The following is an 18,718-nucleotide window of genomic DNA, read 5'->3' on the forward strand; positions in this document are numbered from 1 at the left end:
AACATGACTTCTAAGTTGAGATTGCTCTCTCTCTACTAGTTACACCTATATGAGATCATCTGGTTATCAGTTTTAACTATTTTTGTTGGGACTATATTTTAATAATAATTAGTGAAGGTCACGTTTTAGGGGTAGCATTAGAGGGGTTTTATACCCCGGGCCCAGGCCCAGGGGTTTAGTAATTTTTTGGTTCATTTGGCCCCTTATTGCCCTAGGGTAGTGTGTCTTGTGTAAGATACCAAATGAAAACCTGTGAGACCACATAAAAGTCAAAAGTATCTGTCAGAACCCTAGGTGTCCATTAAGTAAGGGACTGTGAGGTTCCAATTTCCTACCGCGAAGGGACTCTGACGGAGGCCTTGAACAGAGTTTCCAACACAAATGTGAACAATAGCTAACACAAATCTGAATCTATTGTACATGAATATTTATATCACTAAGAAGGCAACTGTCAGGATGTAAACAACTGGTAAGCAAAATATGTGAATATGCCCGCATGACATTTGTTGACTGACATTGCCGTAGGCCCATGATACACATCCATCACAAATAAGATACTGTGTGACCTTTAAGATAAAATAAAATTACTTTGCTCTTTCAATGTGATTCTTACCTCAGACATTAACATGCGTGTGGCCGGGGTGCTTGGGGTATAGAGGATTTTGCCAACAAGTAAAGGTTTCAGTGCCCTCCAGATCATTCTGTAGAGGGGGCTGGACTCTAGGGTCATCATCAGGTCATTGCAATATGGAGCTATTTGCATAAGCGGGTATTAGTATTGTATTAAATGTAACAAAATACAACAAATATTAACTTTACATACACAAAAACATTCAGTAAAATGGTTTTCTTAAAAAATATAAGTTAACGTTATTCTGCCCTGTCTAAAGAAATGCTCACAACTGTTCCTAAAACTAACATAAGGACATATTCACACAGACTATAACTGCGCTGAAATCAACTGTCACATTTCTATGAGGATATTGTTTATTGATTGGTTTCCAGCGTAAGTTTTATCAAAGCTGAAGCGTTCTAAAGTAGTGACATGGCACTTCCCTTTCTTCAGGAAAAATTAGCAATGATTTTTTTTGAAAACTGCACGAGAGATTTTTTTTTTTAATCCCTGGGGCCTGACGAAGCACCAAACGGTGCGATACGGCTGTGGCCCGACGTCTGACTTCCCCCCGTAACATCTTCAGCATCCCGCTGCTTCCTCGCCTGACCGCGATGTTCCTCGTTTGAATCACCTCCACCATACCGGGTGAGTCGCTCCGTTATTACTACTCCTTTCTGTGATCATTATTATTATTATTTTTTATGTTTGTGATGCAGAAATTGACCAGTTTTATGTATGTGAGCTGGTACTAAGTTTACTTTCTGGTGTATTTTTCAATAAAAACAGGTGTTTTATTGATGTGCACTTTATATAGCATGTATTTTTATAAAAAGTTTTTTTCCTTTACTTAATAACCATGCTTGAATGATATCCTCATACGGACAACATAATATAAGAGGAATGTACACATACTTGTAGAATTGTCATAGACAGCTGATGACTCTTCCTCCGTGCCGTTCTCCCCTCCTTCATTTCCTCCAAATAGTGCCTTATAGTTGTTATCCTCATACCAGTTGAGGGACTTGATCTTTAGACCCCCTCCCTCAGGATGACCACAAACAATTCGGGACACAGCTTGATATAAGGAGGTTGGTGAAGCTGTAGAGTTCTGGCTGGTCAGGAACATAACCTCCTGCCTCATGTCTGACCAACTCTTCATAGTAATAACCTGCAAAGGTCAAAAAGAGCTCACCATTAAGTTTTGTCACCAAGGCATGATTGTCGGTTCATAGTCTGTAGAGTGTAAAGCAATACTATCTGGAATATATGGCAATTTTTTTGTTCTTCAACTATTATACATGGCCAGAGCTTGTACATTACTATCTCTGAATGTCATACACAAAGCATGTGCACATAACAGGGAAGTGAAAAAGGATAATATCATGAAAATGTATGTAAAAAGCGGTATTACTGAATCAGACATTAGCAATCCAATGTCTTCCAGTAAGACAACAAAACACAACTTGTTTAGGGGTGAGGTCAGCAAACATTAAGAAGAAGAGGAGTGTGACTCCAGACGCAAACAGCACAGATTGTTCTGTACAATGGAAAGAAAAGTCTGAAGTTCCCTCTAGAGCATGAGAATGTCAGTGCCGCCCACACCGGGACTGCTGCCAACTTTATTTTACTAAAGTCTCATTGAGCCACATCAGCAAGATGGGAACCGCATGCTCTGTCCATCATTTTTATACTTCTTGCCCCAGACCTGGGGGCCGCCTAGTAAAGGGAGAAGCTGAAGTAAAATCACACAAGACAAGTCTATGCTGGTCTGTGGTTTAGGGCTGTTACCCAAGATGCTTTACGCCACACATACACATGATTCACTGTTGAAAGTGAGAAGAATAATGGCCAGAATAACTATCTTTAATCACATTTATAAAGCCTGGTGTTTATATGCCAAAAGGCCCAACGTAGAAGCCAGCTGTCCCTAAACATCTGCTTGGTGTAAATGCATTCCAAGAAGGAAGCTTAGTGTGTGTCATTATATGCATTATTTCAATACATTTTCCTTTCACACTTCCACTTGCTTTTTTTACTTCTATCCACGTTGTAAATATTTGATCATTTACTTTTTTTCTTTGTTAAAGTGGATACATTTGTTGTGTTAAGTGATGTGATTAAAATAAACAAGCTCACAATTTCCTCTCTTCTGGGGGTGAGAAAACCTAAATGTATGGACTAATGAAGCGCATTATTCACTGTAAAGTGCCAATATTGAGGTGAATGGAAGTTATGCAAACAGAATTGTACCATGAGCTATTTCATTTCTGTAACTCCCTAGTTACATAAACTGTATGGTTCATGATGCTACCATGTTACAACGCCTATGAAAGTTAATGGGATTTGCATAAACAGCCTAAAACTAGTCAGGTCAGCTGTTTTTGGCTCTCTTATCACCTCCAATGGCTACAAGCAGACCAGAGGTGGTTTGGAAGCCCTTGATCTTAAGGCCCCCCCCCCCCCCCACCGTCTATTAGACATTCATACCCAGATGGGAATACCCTTTTATTCACATTATATACTAAATTAGAGACACATAAAAAATAAAAATAAAAAATAGAGAGAAAAACTGTTTAAAGTAATTTGAAAAACTTGGTCTAGCGCAGGTCGGAGCTGTTTTGTGGTTTAGATAATGAATACTACCATACTTTCTACATGTAACGTCCCATTCAAGCTCTTACAAATCATTGCTCTATACTTACTTCCTTTGCAAGTTGTCCCATGCTGTGTAGTAGGTTTTCTGTAACCTCTCTTAGCGCCGGGAAAGTCTTTGATGACATTTCTTTCTGTAATTATCAGAAGGAGAAAACACTGGTTACTTAAAAACAGCCCATAATCTTCTTCACCAAAATAAATGGCTACAGGCACAAGTTGTTCTTATTTAGAAAAGCTTGAAAAAAAAGGATTTTACATTTGTGCCCACAATGTTCCACTAGACTGATGATCTATGCAGGATGCTCCAATCTCCCTGTTCTTTTAGGGTTTAGAGTTCTTTTATTCATTCACCCAGTAGAATACTTTATACTAATTCATAATGTGTAGAAAAATGTTATCTATTTTCATGCTTACCTAAAGAGCTATTGTCTACAGGTTAGGTTAGACATCACACATACATGTTTACTATACTTAGAGAGAGTAGTGGATGCATGGAATAGCGTTCCTGTAGAATTGGTAGCTACAAATACAGTAAAATAGTTTAAGCATGCATGACATAGGCATAAGGCTATCCTTCATATAAGATAGTGCCAGGGAATATTAATAATATTTAGAATATTGGGCAGACTAGATGGGACAAATGGTTCTTATCTGCCGACACATTCTATCTTTCTATGTAAGAGACTTAATATGTACATCATTTACTTCTGTCTAGTCATACATACGAGTCTGCTCTTTTGACAGCTATCTCTCATATCTCCCTTGAACATGCACTTTCAGACTGGACAAGTGTGCATGTTTATTTTAATAGGGTGACATTGCTGGAGACCTCTGGTTGCATTTCTAGGAGAACAAAGGATTGGCTAGTTAAACTTAAGAATCAATCATTGTTTTCCCTTATGGGTCCCCACAATACAAATTAGACTAGCTGATACTGAAATCAGAGGGGTTCTTTGATATATGTCCACTATATGATCAGAAACCATAGACATTTCCAGAACATACGGTATATACAGCTTGACAAATCTTAACCGGGAATAGTCATGGCGCTCCAATAATACAGAGGAAAGTTTTCTGCCGCTCTCTGCTGATCAATGGCGTCTCAGCAGTTTGAACCCCACCATCAGCTTGTTATAACCTATCCTGTGGCTATAGAAATCCTATGAGTTGTATTAATCCCCTTAAATGCAGAAAAGGTCACAATGGATCTCAAGCTTACTGAAAAAAAATCACCTATTACGGGAATTGGACTGTCTGGACAGTTTTATTAGAAGAAGCATATGATTATTCTATTGCCATTACGTCAGTCCATGTTACTGAATGAGAACAATGGCATTCACTCATATTACTGACGGAAAGAGAGTACAGTGACTACATAGATTCTTGGAACTCCCCACATTGAACTCTGGGTAATGTGTCAAAGAATGCTTCAGATCCCAGTTCACACATAGCCAGAGCACACACTGTGACTAGACGAAGGTCACAACCACAAGTTTACAATGTTTGCAAAGCAAATGGATAGTTTTGTGGGTCCTGGCAAGTGTTTTTTAGCATATATACTTCTAGAAATCTTCTGGTATTTCCAACATTCCAACACCATTTTGGAAACTATATATGAAGTATTCAATTCAGCCATAAAAAAAATTGGAAATTAATCAAATGATGAAAAGCCAATAGGCTGTGAATTCCGCCCTCATATTTGCCCTAGTTCATGTTTAAAAGAGGTTTTCGTATTTGGAGATATTTAGAATTTCTAGATTATAAAATTACTTTAAAACCTTTTAAATTATAGATGATAAAGTCAATTATAGTCACAGTTGCGATAGCTAAATGTTCTTCTGTCCAGAACACACAGCGTATAGCAGGTGTTACAGACATCTGCTACTTGCTGACCTCACACAGCTGGGTTTAGGAGAGAGTCAATGCTTCTTATTTATTAGTTTAACACATTGAGCCCCCAATTATCACTGTATCATCTGAAACCTTTATTCACTACCACTGTTTCCTTCTAACACTTAGGGTAGAATTACACAGGCAGACTGTTGCCCAATATGAGCATTGATCAATAAGATCGGCGCTCATTTAAGCAGCCTATTACAGAGCTTGAATATGGCACAGAAAGGGTGAATGAATGATCGCTGAGTGTACCTGGAGTCCAAATACAGGAATTGTGGGTGGACAAGCAGGGCCCTGTGCACCGAGGACAAGCAGGGCCCTGTGCACCGAGGACAAGCAGGGCCCTGTGCACCGAGGACAAGCAGGGCCCTGTGCACCGAGGACAAGCAGGGCCCTGTGCACCGAGGACAAGCAGGGCCCTGAGCACCGAGGACAAGCAGGGCCCTGCGCACAGAGGACAAGCAGGGCCCTGCGCACCGAGGACAAGTAGGGCCCTGTGCACCGAGGACAAGCAGGGCCCTTTTCACCGAGGACCAGCAGGGCTCTGTACACCGAGGACAAGCAGGGGTCTGTGTAATGAGGACAAGCAGGGCTTTGTACACTGAGGACAAGCAGGGCTCTGTTTAATGAGGACAAGCAGGGCTCTGTTTAATGAGGACAAGCAGGGCTCTGTACACTGAGGACAAGCAGGGCTCTGTACACTGAGGACAAGCAGGGCTCTGTACACTGAGGACAAGCAGGGCTCTGTACACTGAGGACAAGCAGGGCTCTGTACACTGAGGACAAGCAGGGCTCTGTGCACTGAGGACAAGCAGGTCTCTGTGCACTGAGGACAAGCAGGGCTCTGTGCACTGAGGACAAGCAGGGCTCTGTGCACTGAGGACAAGCAGGGCTCTGTACACTGAGGACAAGCAGGGCTCTGTACACTGAGGACAAGCAGGGCTCTGTACACTGAGGACAAGCAGGGCTCTGTACACTGAGGACAAGCAGGGCTCTGTACACTGAGGACAAGCAGGGCTCTGTACACTGAGGACAAGCAGGGCTCTGTACACTGAGGACAAGCAGGGCACTGTGCACTGAGGCTCTCTGACATTCCCCTGGCTCACACATCAGGATGATTGACAAGCCAGGAGCCTGCACAGAGCCCTGCTTCTCCTGCCCTCACTTCCTGTATTTGGACTCTTTATTGAGACACACAGGCAATAGCTGCAGGGACAGCATTTTTTCACCCAAAAATATTCAATTTTTTTTTTTATTAATGTAGGACAAGCATACATATAATAGTATTATCTAAATTATATCAAAAGTTTTTGTTAACAACAGTTACACTTTAATTACCATAATTAATGGTCTGTTGCATTGGGGGAGGTAAAGCGCTTGAATAGGGATTTTTTAACCTAATTGATCGGCATTCGCAATGGACAAAAATTTGTCTTTGTAATTCTACCTGAAGTGTAGGAAGAAAAAAGACTCAGCTGATCTCTGGGCCTACTACTGTATGGCAGATAATCCCCCACTATAATAAGGCCCTCAGAAAAAAAGGCAGTGCTCTCTTCCACTAACAGGTTTCAATGGATTATGTCATATGGATGCAATGTTTTTACACTGCTTGTCTTTTACCCGGTGTGTTTACTTTTTTAATGATATATTTCCAGCTAACTGCAAGCCATTAGGAAATACTTAATTGCTATTTTACTTTGTGTCATGCTATAATCTGGCATTACAGAAATGTCATGTAAAATGTAGGCTGCCTGACAGAGGTGTAATGCTGTACATGTATTACCTATGCATCACTAGCTATGACTAGGACAACAATGACATTACAAATACACACTGAAAAATAAGGATTATTCATGCACGTCCAGTCTGGAAATGTTAGCCCCTGTACATTCTACCATGTAAATTCCCAGAAACACTTCACTAATATTTCCTAATATTTCCTCGGTCTATCTCACTGGGACAATTTCCAGAGCAGGCATGTGGAAACAAAGCTGGCTTTTCCAGCCATTGAGATATGAGGAAAGTAATATAGTTAGTAGGTCAATGTGCTGCTGTCCGACAATCCAATAGAAAGAGGCCACATCACCAAGCAGAGCTACGCTATGCAGCTGTCACCGGGGAGAAAATCTGGACGCCAGATTTGTATGGACAGACAAAATACACATGTGAATGCCTGCTCATCAGTTATGTCCCCGCAATGCTGCTCTATGTTCACTTTTAACCTGGCACACTGACAGAGGGCAGTAGTAACATAATAAACATAATACTGTGCGATCTGCCATTACAAGATGAGCTGTTGGGATCATTCCATGCACCTGGTGCTTGCCTATCTGGGCCTGTCACTCAGCTTATCTTACACTCATATCCCACATGTCCAGTGAAGGACATGAGCTTTGCATTTTTCTTATCAGGCTGCTAAGCATTGCTAAACTACATGACCTTAGGAACATATTCCCATGTTTTCAGCATCGCCACTCCACACAGTAACCCCCTATGGTCCAAAACATATTGATGTGGTGAAGCGTTATTTATGGTATTATTCAAATTAGGTTCCCCAGAGTAGTTATATATATATATATATATATATATATATATATATATATATACTTCAAAAACAATTAAGTTATAAAGTTGTGTTCAATGTTGAAATTAAAGTGGTTATCCAGGAATTTTATATATATATATATATATATATATATATATATATATATATATATATATATATATACTGGCTCCAGAAAGTTAAACAGATTTGTAAATGACTTCTATTAAAATTTTTTAATCCTTTCAGTACTTATGAGCTTCTGAAGTTAAGGTTGTTCTTTTCTTTCTAAGTGCTCTCTGATGACACGTGTCTCGGGAAACGCCCAGTTTAGAAGAGGTTTGCTATGGGGATTTGCTTCTAAACTGGGCGGTTCCCGAGACAAGTGTCATCAGAGAGCACTTAGACAGAAAAGAACAACCTTAACTTCAGAAGCTCATAAGTACTGAAAAGATTAAGATTTTTTAATAGAAGTAATTTACAAATTTGTTTAACTTTCTGGAGCCAGTTGATATGTATAGAAAAAGTTTTTTCCTGGATAACCCCTTTAAGTTTGTATTCAAGGGGAGGTTAGTCCTATTAAAGCAAATGGGTCATGAGAGTCCTAAGCATGTGAAGGATGGCTTTGATGGACTCAGGTTGACACCTATTACACGTTCACTTCTTGACTTTATCGGTAAGTCCAATAATGTACCTATCGGTACAATATTATAAATGTGACCCCCCCTGGAACAGATAACTGCTGGAGGTTTAGCACCATCCAGCACCACTGGCTGCTCTGGTATAAGGGGACGTAGTAGTAAAGATTTTTTTGAGTGCTTAGATTTACTTGATATGATTCCATATTTTTAATACATGAATATACAGCAAGTCATACATTCTTATACACAGTAAGTTTAGTTTGCTTACAGTGATGGGCTTTAGAAGGTCAATGTTGGAACGGAACTGGTGCTCCAAAAGGTTGAGCTTGTCTTCTGGAAGTGCACATATGACTGACTGGCTGAATTTTGCCACTTCTTCATTGTGAATGGTCACATACTCCTCCAATCTAGAGGTATTGCACAAGTCTTTTAAGCGTATCTGAAACCCGGATATCAGGACCTGAAGTGACAAACATGTATTCAGAAGTTTTATTTTACATTTTATTAAATACATTCTTCACAGTAATTACCTATAATCAAATATTCCAATGGAATACAGTGATCCCTCAACTTACAATGGCCTCAACATACAATAGATTCAACATACAATGTTTTTTCTGGACCATTGTAACTTGAAACCAGACTCAACATACAATGCTACAGACGGTCTAGATCTGTGAGACATGTCACAACTGAAGGAACTGACCAATCAGAAAGGGCATTTTACTGGTAAATCACTTGTATTACTGAGGTGCAAGCACTGACTGGTAGTGCCCCCTACACTACAGGGAGGAACTACAAGTTCTGTACTACTCCTTACCTGTGCCAGGGTTAGCTGTTCCTTTGGACACCAGGTAAGGGTGGCTCCATTTGGGACATTGCCTGCACTGTATAGGACCCTAAAGAAGCTCCTATCCTCTACTTAAACCAGTGTTTCCCAACCAGGGTGCCTCCAGCTGTTGAAAAACTACAACTCCCAGGATGCCCGGACAGCCAACGGCTGTCCGGGCATGCTGGGAGTTGTAGTTTTGCAATTGCTGGAGGCACCCTGGTTGGGAAACACTGACATAGACAGTGATTACAGCTCCCAGCAGATCTTTCTTACTTTTATATGTAAGGATTTGCTTTATCTATATTAGTTATCTACTTATTTTTCTTTATTCCTCACTTTTTCCTATTTTTGGATGTCATTTTGGTGGCTTCAGAACCAATTACCAGGTTTCCATAGAGTTATGGTCTCAACATACAATGGTTTCAACATACAATGGTCGTCCTGGAACCAATTAATATTGTAACTTGAGGGACCACTGTACAGTAAACAGAAATTGTATGAGCACCTGACTCATATGCTCCATTATCATGTAGAAATTCTCCACCTCTCGTGAGTATAGCTACATTGCAATTAGAGATGAGCGAACTTACAGTAAATTCGATACAGTAAATCACGAACTTCTCGGCTCGGCTGTTGATGACTTATCCTGCATAAATTAGTTCAGCCTTCATGTGCTCCGGTGGGCTGGAAAAGGTGGATACATTCCTAGGAAAGAGTCTCCTAGGACTGTATCCACCTTTTCCAGCCCACAGGAGCACCTGAAAGCTGAACTAATTTATGCAGGAAGTCATCAACTGCCGAGCCGAGAAGTTCGTGACGAATCGAATTTACTGTAAGTTCGCTCATCTCTAATTGCAATGGCAGCTGTAGTGCAGATGCTGACTATGAGCAGCCATTCACAATCCATAGGGAGAAAATGATCGTCTGTAGACTGGTTCTAAACTCTGACCATCAGTTTTGTCATGTGCCATAATACTCAACAAGGGTGCCCTTGCCAGTCAAATAATGCAAATAAATATAAAATATCACATCTCCATCTCACAGGCATAGCTGCACATAGAAAAAGAGAATCCAGCTCCCGTATAAAATTTAAATCTTCAAGGCTTTATTGATCCATTTTAAAAAGCCAGTATGTCATGACACGATGCATGGAAGCTACATGGATTCACTTTTTCTATGTAAATACCATATTGCTTCATTGGTCCAGAGGCTTACTGCGCTCCCGTGAGTACTTAAAGGGGTATTCCAGGAAAAAACTGGCTCCAGAAAGTTAAACAGATTTGTAAATTACTTCTATTAAAAAATCTTAATCCTTTCAATAATTATCAGCTGCTGAAGTTGAGTTGTTCTTTTCTGTCTGGCAACAGTGCTCTCTGCTGACATCTCTGCTTGTCTCGGGAACTGCACAGAGTAGAAGAGGTTTGCTATGGGGATTTGCTTCTAAACTGGGCGGTTCCCGAGACACGTGTTATCAGAGAGCACTTAGACAGAAAACAACAACTCAACTTCAGCAGCTTATAAGTACTGAAAGGATTAAGATTTTTTTAATAGACGTAATTTACAAATCTGTTTAACTTTCTGGAGCCAGTTGATATATTAAAAAAAAAAAAAAGTTTTTCCCTGAATAACCCCTTTAACCCTACAGAGGGCTGGACACCTGGAGTAGGAGAGCAGTACTGGCATGCTTTTTCTCATTTCATAGCTACAAAGTGGTTAAAGTTGTTGACAGACTTAGACTAGACAAGGAGCCTAGTGTCTGCTCAATGAGACCTTGGAAAATGTATTGTGTCTCTGCCATGGTCTCCATGAATTCTAAGCACTAAATACTAGATGATGTATGATATACTGATAAATGTGCACTACTTACTATAAAAATATAAAATAAAAATACAAATGATATATATATAGTATTACCTGCTCCACTTTGAGGTCAGCATTCAGTATTTCCTCGACCACAATGGAAGGCATACTTATGTTCTGTTGTAGGAACGTTGTGAATTTCTCATTATCCATCAAGCAATCCCTAAGTTTCATACCTGTTAGGAGTTAATATAATAAGTTGTGTTAGCTTACAAAACAAAGTAATAATGCAAGTGCAACTTTTATTGTAACGCCAATACATAGATGGGTAGAGGCAACACAATTGCCGCTAGATGGATCATTGGTATGAGCTGAAGAAGCATGTGACATGCTGATGCCTTATGTAACGTGTATAAATATTAATATTCTTACAAGGAAGAACCAGGTGGCCTTAATATTACAGGCAAATCATGAAAAACTACTAAAATATGTTATATAACATAGTACTTTACTAGAGCAAAAAAAGAGGCTTTTTTATAATAAAATATGTAAAAAAAAAAAAAAAAAACAGGTGAAAAAAAAAAAGATTATACTTAGGACAAGGTACATAGTTAAATTAGTTTATAACAATGAAAGAAATATGCCGGACTCCCTTTTACAGCACTAATTGACTATTTATAAGATTGATGTCATCTTGTACAGTAGGAAAAGACTTCGGACCACCGCATGTATCCAGGCCTGTGTGTGACTGTGCCTTTTGTGTACTATGATCCACAAATACAAAGACACTAACAGTATAGGCATCTAGAGTTATGCATTATATATTCTAATACATTATTAAAAAGCTTCGTCATTTAGGATCTAAAAAGTCAGTACTGCAAACACACAAGCCTGGAAGCAAAATGTAGTTCATAAAGACAAAACAGATACTGAAAGGGATAAAAAAAAAAAAAAAAAAAAAAATTATATATATATATATATATATATATATATATTATTTTTTTTATTTTTTTTGCCACTATGGAAACATCTCCACAGAGCAGGGTCACTGCACAACATAAATTTTCTATCCTGTATATTCTATAAAAGGGTTTTCTGGTAGTATAAATGAGCTTAAAAAAAAATAAAAATAAATGAATAAAAAAGATTAGATTGGGTTAAAAACTAAAATAAGCATTATGATCGATCTCCTGCTGCCATTCTGACATTGCCCGAGTCCCCACTGATCTCCACTTTCTGGTACCTGGCCTTGGCACAGGAAATGACTAAGAATCGTAAATCACTGACTGTTTTCTGCACATTGTGCCCAATTTCAGAAAGTGGAGATTAGGACCCAGCTGGCATCAGACAATGGAAAGAGCTAGTGATCAGTTAGTAACGCTTACCGTATTTTTCGCTGTATAAAACTGGGGGGAAAAGTTGGTGCGTCTTATACGGCAAATACACATTAAAACCGGCGGTCCCTGCGGCCATCAACGGCCGGGACCCGCGGCTAATACAGGACATCACCGATCATGGTGATGCCCTGTATTAACCCTTCAGACGCGGCGATCAAAGCTGACCGCCGCGTCTGAAGCTATACAGTCAGGCTGTTTGGGACCGCCGGGGTGAAATCGCAACGTCCCGAACAGCTTACAGGACATCGGGAGGGACCTTACCTGCCTCCTCGGTGTCTGCTCCGTGCCGGGATCCCCTGCATGGCCGGCACTCTCCTTCGTCGTCATCATGTCGTCGCGCACGCCATCCCGTCATCCAATAGGAGTGGCGTGCGTAGCGACATCATGGCGGCGACAGAGAGCGAGGATACAGGGTAGCAGAGATGTTCCGGAGCGACGGGGACACCCCGTGGATGGGGCGACAGCCATGGAGGGCGACATCCAGGGCAGCGGTGATGGGTCCGGAGCGGCGTGGACATGTGAGTACTACCTCCTATACCAGTGGTCTTCAACCTGTGGACCTCCAGAGTTGTAGTTTTGCAACATCTGAAGGTCCGCAGGTTGAAGATCACTGTCCTATACTTTACATTGTATTTGGTTCAGAATCTTTATTTTCTAGATGTTTATGCTTTAAAATTGGGTGCGTCTTATATGCCGGAGCGTCTTATATGACGAAAAATACGGTACTTTTATTAAAACCAGAATTACTGTATTTATTTTTTTTTCTAAATAAAAAAAAACTTATCCTGCCGGAAATCCCTATTAAAAAGGAACTATAACCAAACTTGGTATAACTAAAACATTCTGAATCTAAACCACCAAAACAAAAATCTCAGCATCCTATGTACATTAGCCTAAAAGTGTCATATCCATGGTTTATACAGTGATCTCAATGATAAAGGTTCCGAAAATCAGAGGCCATGTTGTCAGAGGAATTCTTCTACAATGCAGCTCCGTCAAATTTCTGCATAGGAATAACATACTCTACAATGATAGCTAATAAAGAAAAGTTCCTAAAATAGTTTTTTGTAGTTACCAAGTATGAATATAGCTATTTATTACAGTGGTGTCTTATATTTGGCAGGCAGACTTTTGGGAACCCCTCAGACTCCAGGGTCAGTGTGACTACCATCTCTATAGCAAAAATGTTAAAGGGGTACTCCAGTTGGGGGAGTTTTCAAACCAACTGGTGCCAGAAAGTTAAACAGATTTTTAAATTACTTTTATTTAAAAATCCTAATCCATCCAATACTTATCAGCTGCTGTGTACTACAGAGAAAGTTGTGTAGTTCTTTCCAGTCTGACCACAGCACTCTCTGCCGACACCTCTGTTTGTGTCAGGAGGAGAGCTTCTACTCAGGACAGTTCCTGACATGGACAGAGGTGTCAGCAGAGAGCACTGCGGTCAGACTGAAAAGAACTACACAACTTCCTCTGTAATACACAGCAGCTGATAAGTACTAGAAGGGTTAAGATTCTTAAATGAAAGTAACAAACATTTGTTTTCCACTGGAGTACCCCTTTAAAGGGGTACTCCGGTGAAAACCTTTTTTCTTTTAAATAAACTGGTGGCAGAAAGCTGAACATATTCGTAAATTACTTCTATTAAAAAAATCTTAATCCTTCCAGTACTTATTAGCTGCTGAATGCTACAGAGGAAATTCCTTTCTTTTTGGAACACTGATGACATCACGAGCACAGTGCTCTCTGCTGACATCTCTGTCCATTTTAGCAACCGTGCATAGGAGATGTATGCTAAGGGCAGCATGGTGGCTCAGTGGTTAGCACTGCTGCCTTGCAGTGCTGGGGACTTGGGTTCAAATCCCACTACGGACAACAATAACATGCAGCATAGATTTCAGTCTAGTCAATGTTGTAGAGAAAAGTGCAGTTTTTCATGGCCAAGCTCATTCAATGCTAGGACATTATAATACAGTTTCTTAGAAGCAATGTACATGTCATTGATCAGGCAAAATTGTAAAGCTATATGACAGGTCTGTCACACATGAAGCCAAGGCATTTTTAATACTATGTCTGCGACTAGATCGGTCACGCTTCAGTGTCAACAAGCCTGTATGTCATTTTCATAAATAGCAGATGACAGGAATGACCTGGTTTTACCCTGTAGTCAGATAAGCAATTTACCACAGAGATTATATGCTGAAAACAAGGTCTTTGCAAGAGTTTGCTAAGAAGATTATCAATTTGACTTGCTTAGCGTACATATTTTTGTAACACCCAAGTATAATTGCTCAGCTATTTCTGCTATATTACAAGCTGCCTACAGACTGGACTGCATTTCCAATGTAAACGGTTCCCTTTAATAACATTGATTAAAGGGGTACTCCGGTGAAAACCTTTTTTCTTTTAAATCAACTGGTGGCAGAAAGTTAAACATATTTGTAAATTACTTCTATTAAAAAATCTTAATCCTTCCAGTACTTATTAGCTGCTGAATGCTACAGAGGAAATTCCTTTCTTTTTGGAACACTGATGACATCACGAGCACAGTGCTCTCTGCTGATATCTCTGTCCATTTTAGCAACCATGCATAGCAGATGTATGCCAAGGGCAGCATGGTGGCTCAGTGGTTAGCACTGCTGCCTTGCATTGCTGGGGACTTTGGTTCAAATCCCACTAAGGACAACAATAAATAAAGCATTATTATTATTATAATAACGTCAGCAGAATGAACTGTGCTCATGATGCCATCAGAGAGCATTCCAAAAAGAAAATAATTTCCTCTGTAGTATTCAACAGCTAGTAAGTACAGGAAGGATTAAGATTTTTTAATGGAAGTAATTTACAAATATGTTAAACTTTCTGCCATCAGTTGATTTAAAAGAAAAAAGGTTTTCACTGGAGTACCCCTTTAAGGTCCTGGCTGATGTAATGGGGCTTGTAATGTGTATACTGTGATGTTTTCTCGCCCGGTCATTCATATACTCTTCAAGTCCCAAAGCAAACTTCCTATTTACACTCCATTGTCAGTGAGAATAGGTTATATGAAGCCTTTATGGCATTTTTCTCCTATGGTCACGGCTTTTATCTTTTATTTGCCGGCTTCTGATTCCAAGTCCACTGACAATATACTTGAACTAGCCCGAGGAGCAATAAGCTTGCCGATAATGCCTACAATATACCAGCTCCTGTTTCTCTATATCATAAGAAAACAGCTATTTCTACACAGTACTTGATAGATTTAGCCCTCCTTTTGGCACTGGAGACATGTCTTACATAATCCCCTTGTTGTATTAGCAGACAGGCGGTGTCTCCCAGTGAAAGAGAACATATGAGCCCATCAGGATGTACATTTATAACATGAGTGGAAGGAGAAGTAAATGAATACACAGCCGCTGGCTTATAGCCAGATTGGAAACATATCAGAGCTGCCACACGCATTTATAAAATACCACAGGAATATTCATTTCTTGCTGGGCGATATCACAGGGTTACTACCAGTCACTGCTCACTCAGCATATCTGTCCTATTTTCCTTATAATATTATTTATTCATATTATGTATTTGCCGTATATACCCGAGTATAAGCCGACCCGAATATAAGCCGAGGCCCCTAATTTCACCCCAACAACCCAGGAAAAGTTATTGACTCGACTATAAGCCTTGGGTGGGAAATACATCATCCCCCCTGTCATCATCCAGACCCCGTCATTAACACCCCCCGTCATCATCACCCTGTCTTAATCACCCTGTCATCATCCCCCCCCCCCTTCATCATCACCGCCTGTCAATCCCCTCAGTGGTCTTCAACCTACGGACCTCAAGATGTTACAAAACTACAACTCCCAGCATGCTGGGAGTTGTAGTTTTGCAACATCTGGAGGTCCGCAGGTTGAACCACTGCGGCCTTCATCATCATCCAGACCCCCCATTTAGTTTTCTACTCACCTTCCCACGGTGGGAAGGAAGGGTGAGCTGGTCCGGGCCATCTATGCTGCAGGGACCTGCCGGTGGGGAGGGTTAGTCGTTCCGGGCTGTACATTTTCACCGGGAGGCCCTCTTCTCCGCTCCGGGCTGGCCCAGGACTAGTGACGTTGCCTTGACAACGACGCACAGTTACGTTCATGCGCAGGGACGTCTGCTGCGCATGAACGTCCCTGTGCTCAAATTTTGCACTGAGGCACTGCATCTTCAAGCTATGCCTCTGTATGGGGGCTTCTGACTTTTCCCCAATAGAAAATGTCAGGGGTAGAGAAGTGTTGAGTATGTTGGATATAAACAACCCCAAATCTACTAGAAAATGTAAATGCTAGTGTAACCATATCGGCCAAAGAAATTATTATTTTAAAACTTTAACAATGTTGATTTTAAATTTATAATTGGTCTCCCAAACTTTTAGACTTAGCAGCCAAAGACATCCAAGCCATTTCTTTTATCCAGGCACCCTGTCATATTTCATGTGAATGCCAGAGACCCAAAACAATCAGCTATGCTTATATCCTTAATGACTAACAACACTAGATGAATATGATATACAAAAGATAATACATATACTGTAAACATGAACATATTTAACCATGCCACCTGTCATCCAATGTAGCAGGGAACCGAACTACAGACCTTGCACTCTTTTTAAGTAACCGAAAACCAGCCTGTATTTGCTTTGCTAGTCAGATTCTTCTTTAACTGATCAGAAAGGTCATCACTGGAAGACCAGGGGGGCAGACCAAATGACTGACCTGTCAACCTAATACACACACCTTACTGGAAACATAGTAATAACCTAAATGCTACTTTTTGACATACGAGACTAAAATATTTCTAAGTGAGGCTACACATTGTACTCAGCATTTGAGAGGTTTGACAGAGAAAGACTAAAATACATCCGATAAGTACAAGCGTACTCTTGGCTACACCGCAAGATCAATCTATGGCCTTTTACCACAAGCGTATTACTATTTCCACCATCATCTGAAAGACTGTGCAAAACAAGAATGATCTGTGTTAATTCTCTCAATATAGAAGAGATACAATTTGAACCAAGATGATAGCTAACTTTTAGTTATCTTTAAATGTTTTTCATAAAGCGCCATCATCTAGACTGATATATAACACACACTAGTAATAGTGATAACTGTTTACAAAGATTCAGCCAAAGTAGTGTGCTCATATTAGGATGAGATTTTCTCAACCTAGGTTGCACTATTTAATGACAATAGGGAATGGTACGGTATGTATCAGACACATCTGAAAATCTACACATGCCCATATATTTTGGTGTTGGCTGAATTGTGATCATACATAAGACTAGAGCTGGGTGTTATGACCAACCAAATATGTGTATCAAGGTATTTTTGTAACTTATGGCGGTTCCACAGTATATAACGGTATTTCTTTCACCCGCACCCCACTACCAAATCATGAGACCCGCGAGCGCTCTTCTGCTCCCCCCCCCCCAAATCATGTTACCGACCAGCGCTTTTCTGCTCCCCCCCACCCCCAATTAATTATTAGCCCGGCGGGGTACTACTCACATATGTCACCCGCAAACACTGCCCTCCTCCTCTTTATTGGGGGCCACCGGCGCTGGAACTCACTGTACGCCAGTGGTCTCCAACCTGCGGACCTCCAGCTGTTGCAAAAGCCATCGGCTGGGAGTTGTAGTTTTGCAACATCTGGAGGTCCGCAGGTTGAAGACCACTGGCATAGGAGGAAAAGGATAGGGGGATGATGAGACAGGTTGGGGGGGGGGGGGGATGATGAGACAGGGGGAAATACATGTGAAATACAATGACAAAGAGCCAGCTTCTTACATGACAGTGGGCTCAGCCTATCACTGGCCAGGGCGGGACATCGCTCCGGCCGGTGATAGACTGGCGGCTGTCCGACGTTCCAGTCCCCAGCATGTGGCCGACGTAGGTAAGTTAAAGTTTATTTTCTTTATCTTTTGCAGCCCGGGCATAGGGATACAGCGTACAGCAGTGGTTTCAAACCTGCGGACCTCCAGCTGTTGCAAAACTACAACTCCCAGCATTCCCAGGCAGCCGTTGGCTGTCCGAGCATGCTGGGAGTTGTAGTTTTGCAACATCTGGAGGTCCACAGGTTGGAGACCACTGGCGTACAGTGAGTTCCAGCGCCGGTGGCCCACAACAAAGAGGAGGAGGGCAGTGTTTGCGGGTGACATATGTGAGTAGTACCCCGCTGGGCTGATCATTAATTGGGGGGGAGCAGAACAGTGCTTGTGGGTAACATGATTTATTGGGGGGTGCATAACAGCGCTGGCGGGTCACGTATGATTAGTTCCCTGATGTGGGGACAGCGCTGCGCTGGGCTGATAAT

At 40.9% G+C, this 18,718-nt stretch overlaps 1 protein-coding gene across 2 annotated transcripts in view; it reads right to left on the minus strand.

Annotated features, from left to right (window-relative positions):
* Positions 1 to 18,718, minus strand: part of ABCA1 (ATP binding cassette subfamily A member 1) — a 106,060-nt gene that overhangs the window by 43,446 nt on the left and 43,896 nt on the right. For both annotated transcript variants that reach the window (XM_056520190.1, XM_056520198.1), the window contains exons 6-10: positions 11,097 to 11,218; positions 8,619 to 8,810; positions 3,319 to 3,402; positions 1,529 to 1,784; positions 614 to 753 (exon numbers count right to left, since the gene is read on the minus strand). In XM_056520190.1, coding sequence (XP_056376165.1) covers positions 614 to 753; positions 1,529 to 1,784; positions 3,319 to 3,402; positions 8,619 to 8,810; positions 11,097 to 11,218 — 794 coding nt within the window. The remainder of the gene's footprint in view (positions 1 to 613; positions 754 to 1,528; positions 1,785 to 3,318; positions 3,403 to 8,618; positions 8,811 to 11,096; positions 11,219 to 18,718) is intronic.

The sequence above is a fragment of the Hyla sarda genome, chromosome 1, assembly GCF_029499605.1.
Source record: "Hyla sarda isolate aHylSar1 chromosome 1, aHylSar1.hap1, whole genome shotgun sequence".
In the NCBI taxonomy this organism is placed as follows: domain Eukaryota; kingdom Metazoa; phylum Chordata; class Amphibia; order Anura; family Hylidae; genus Hyla; species Hyla sarda.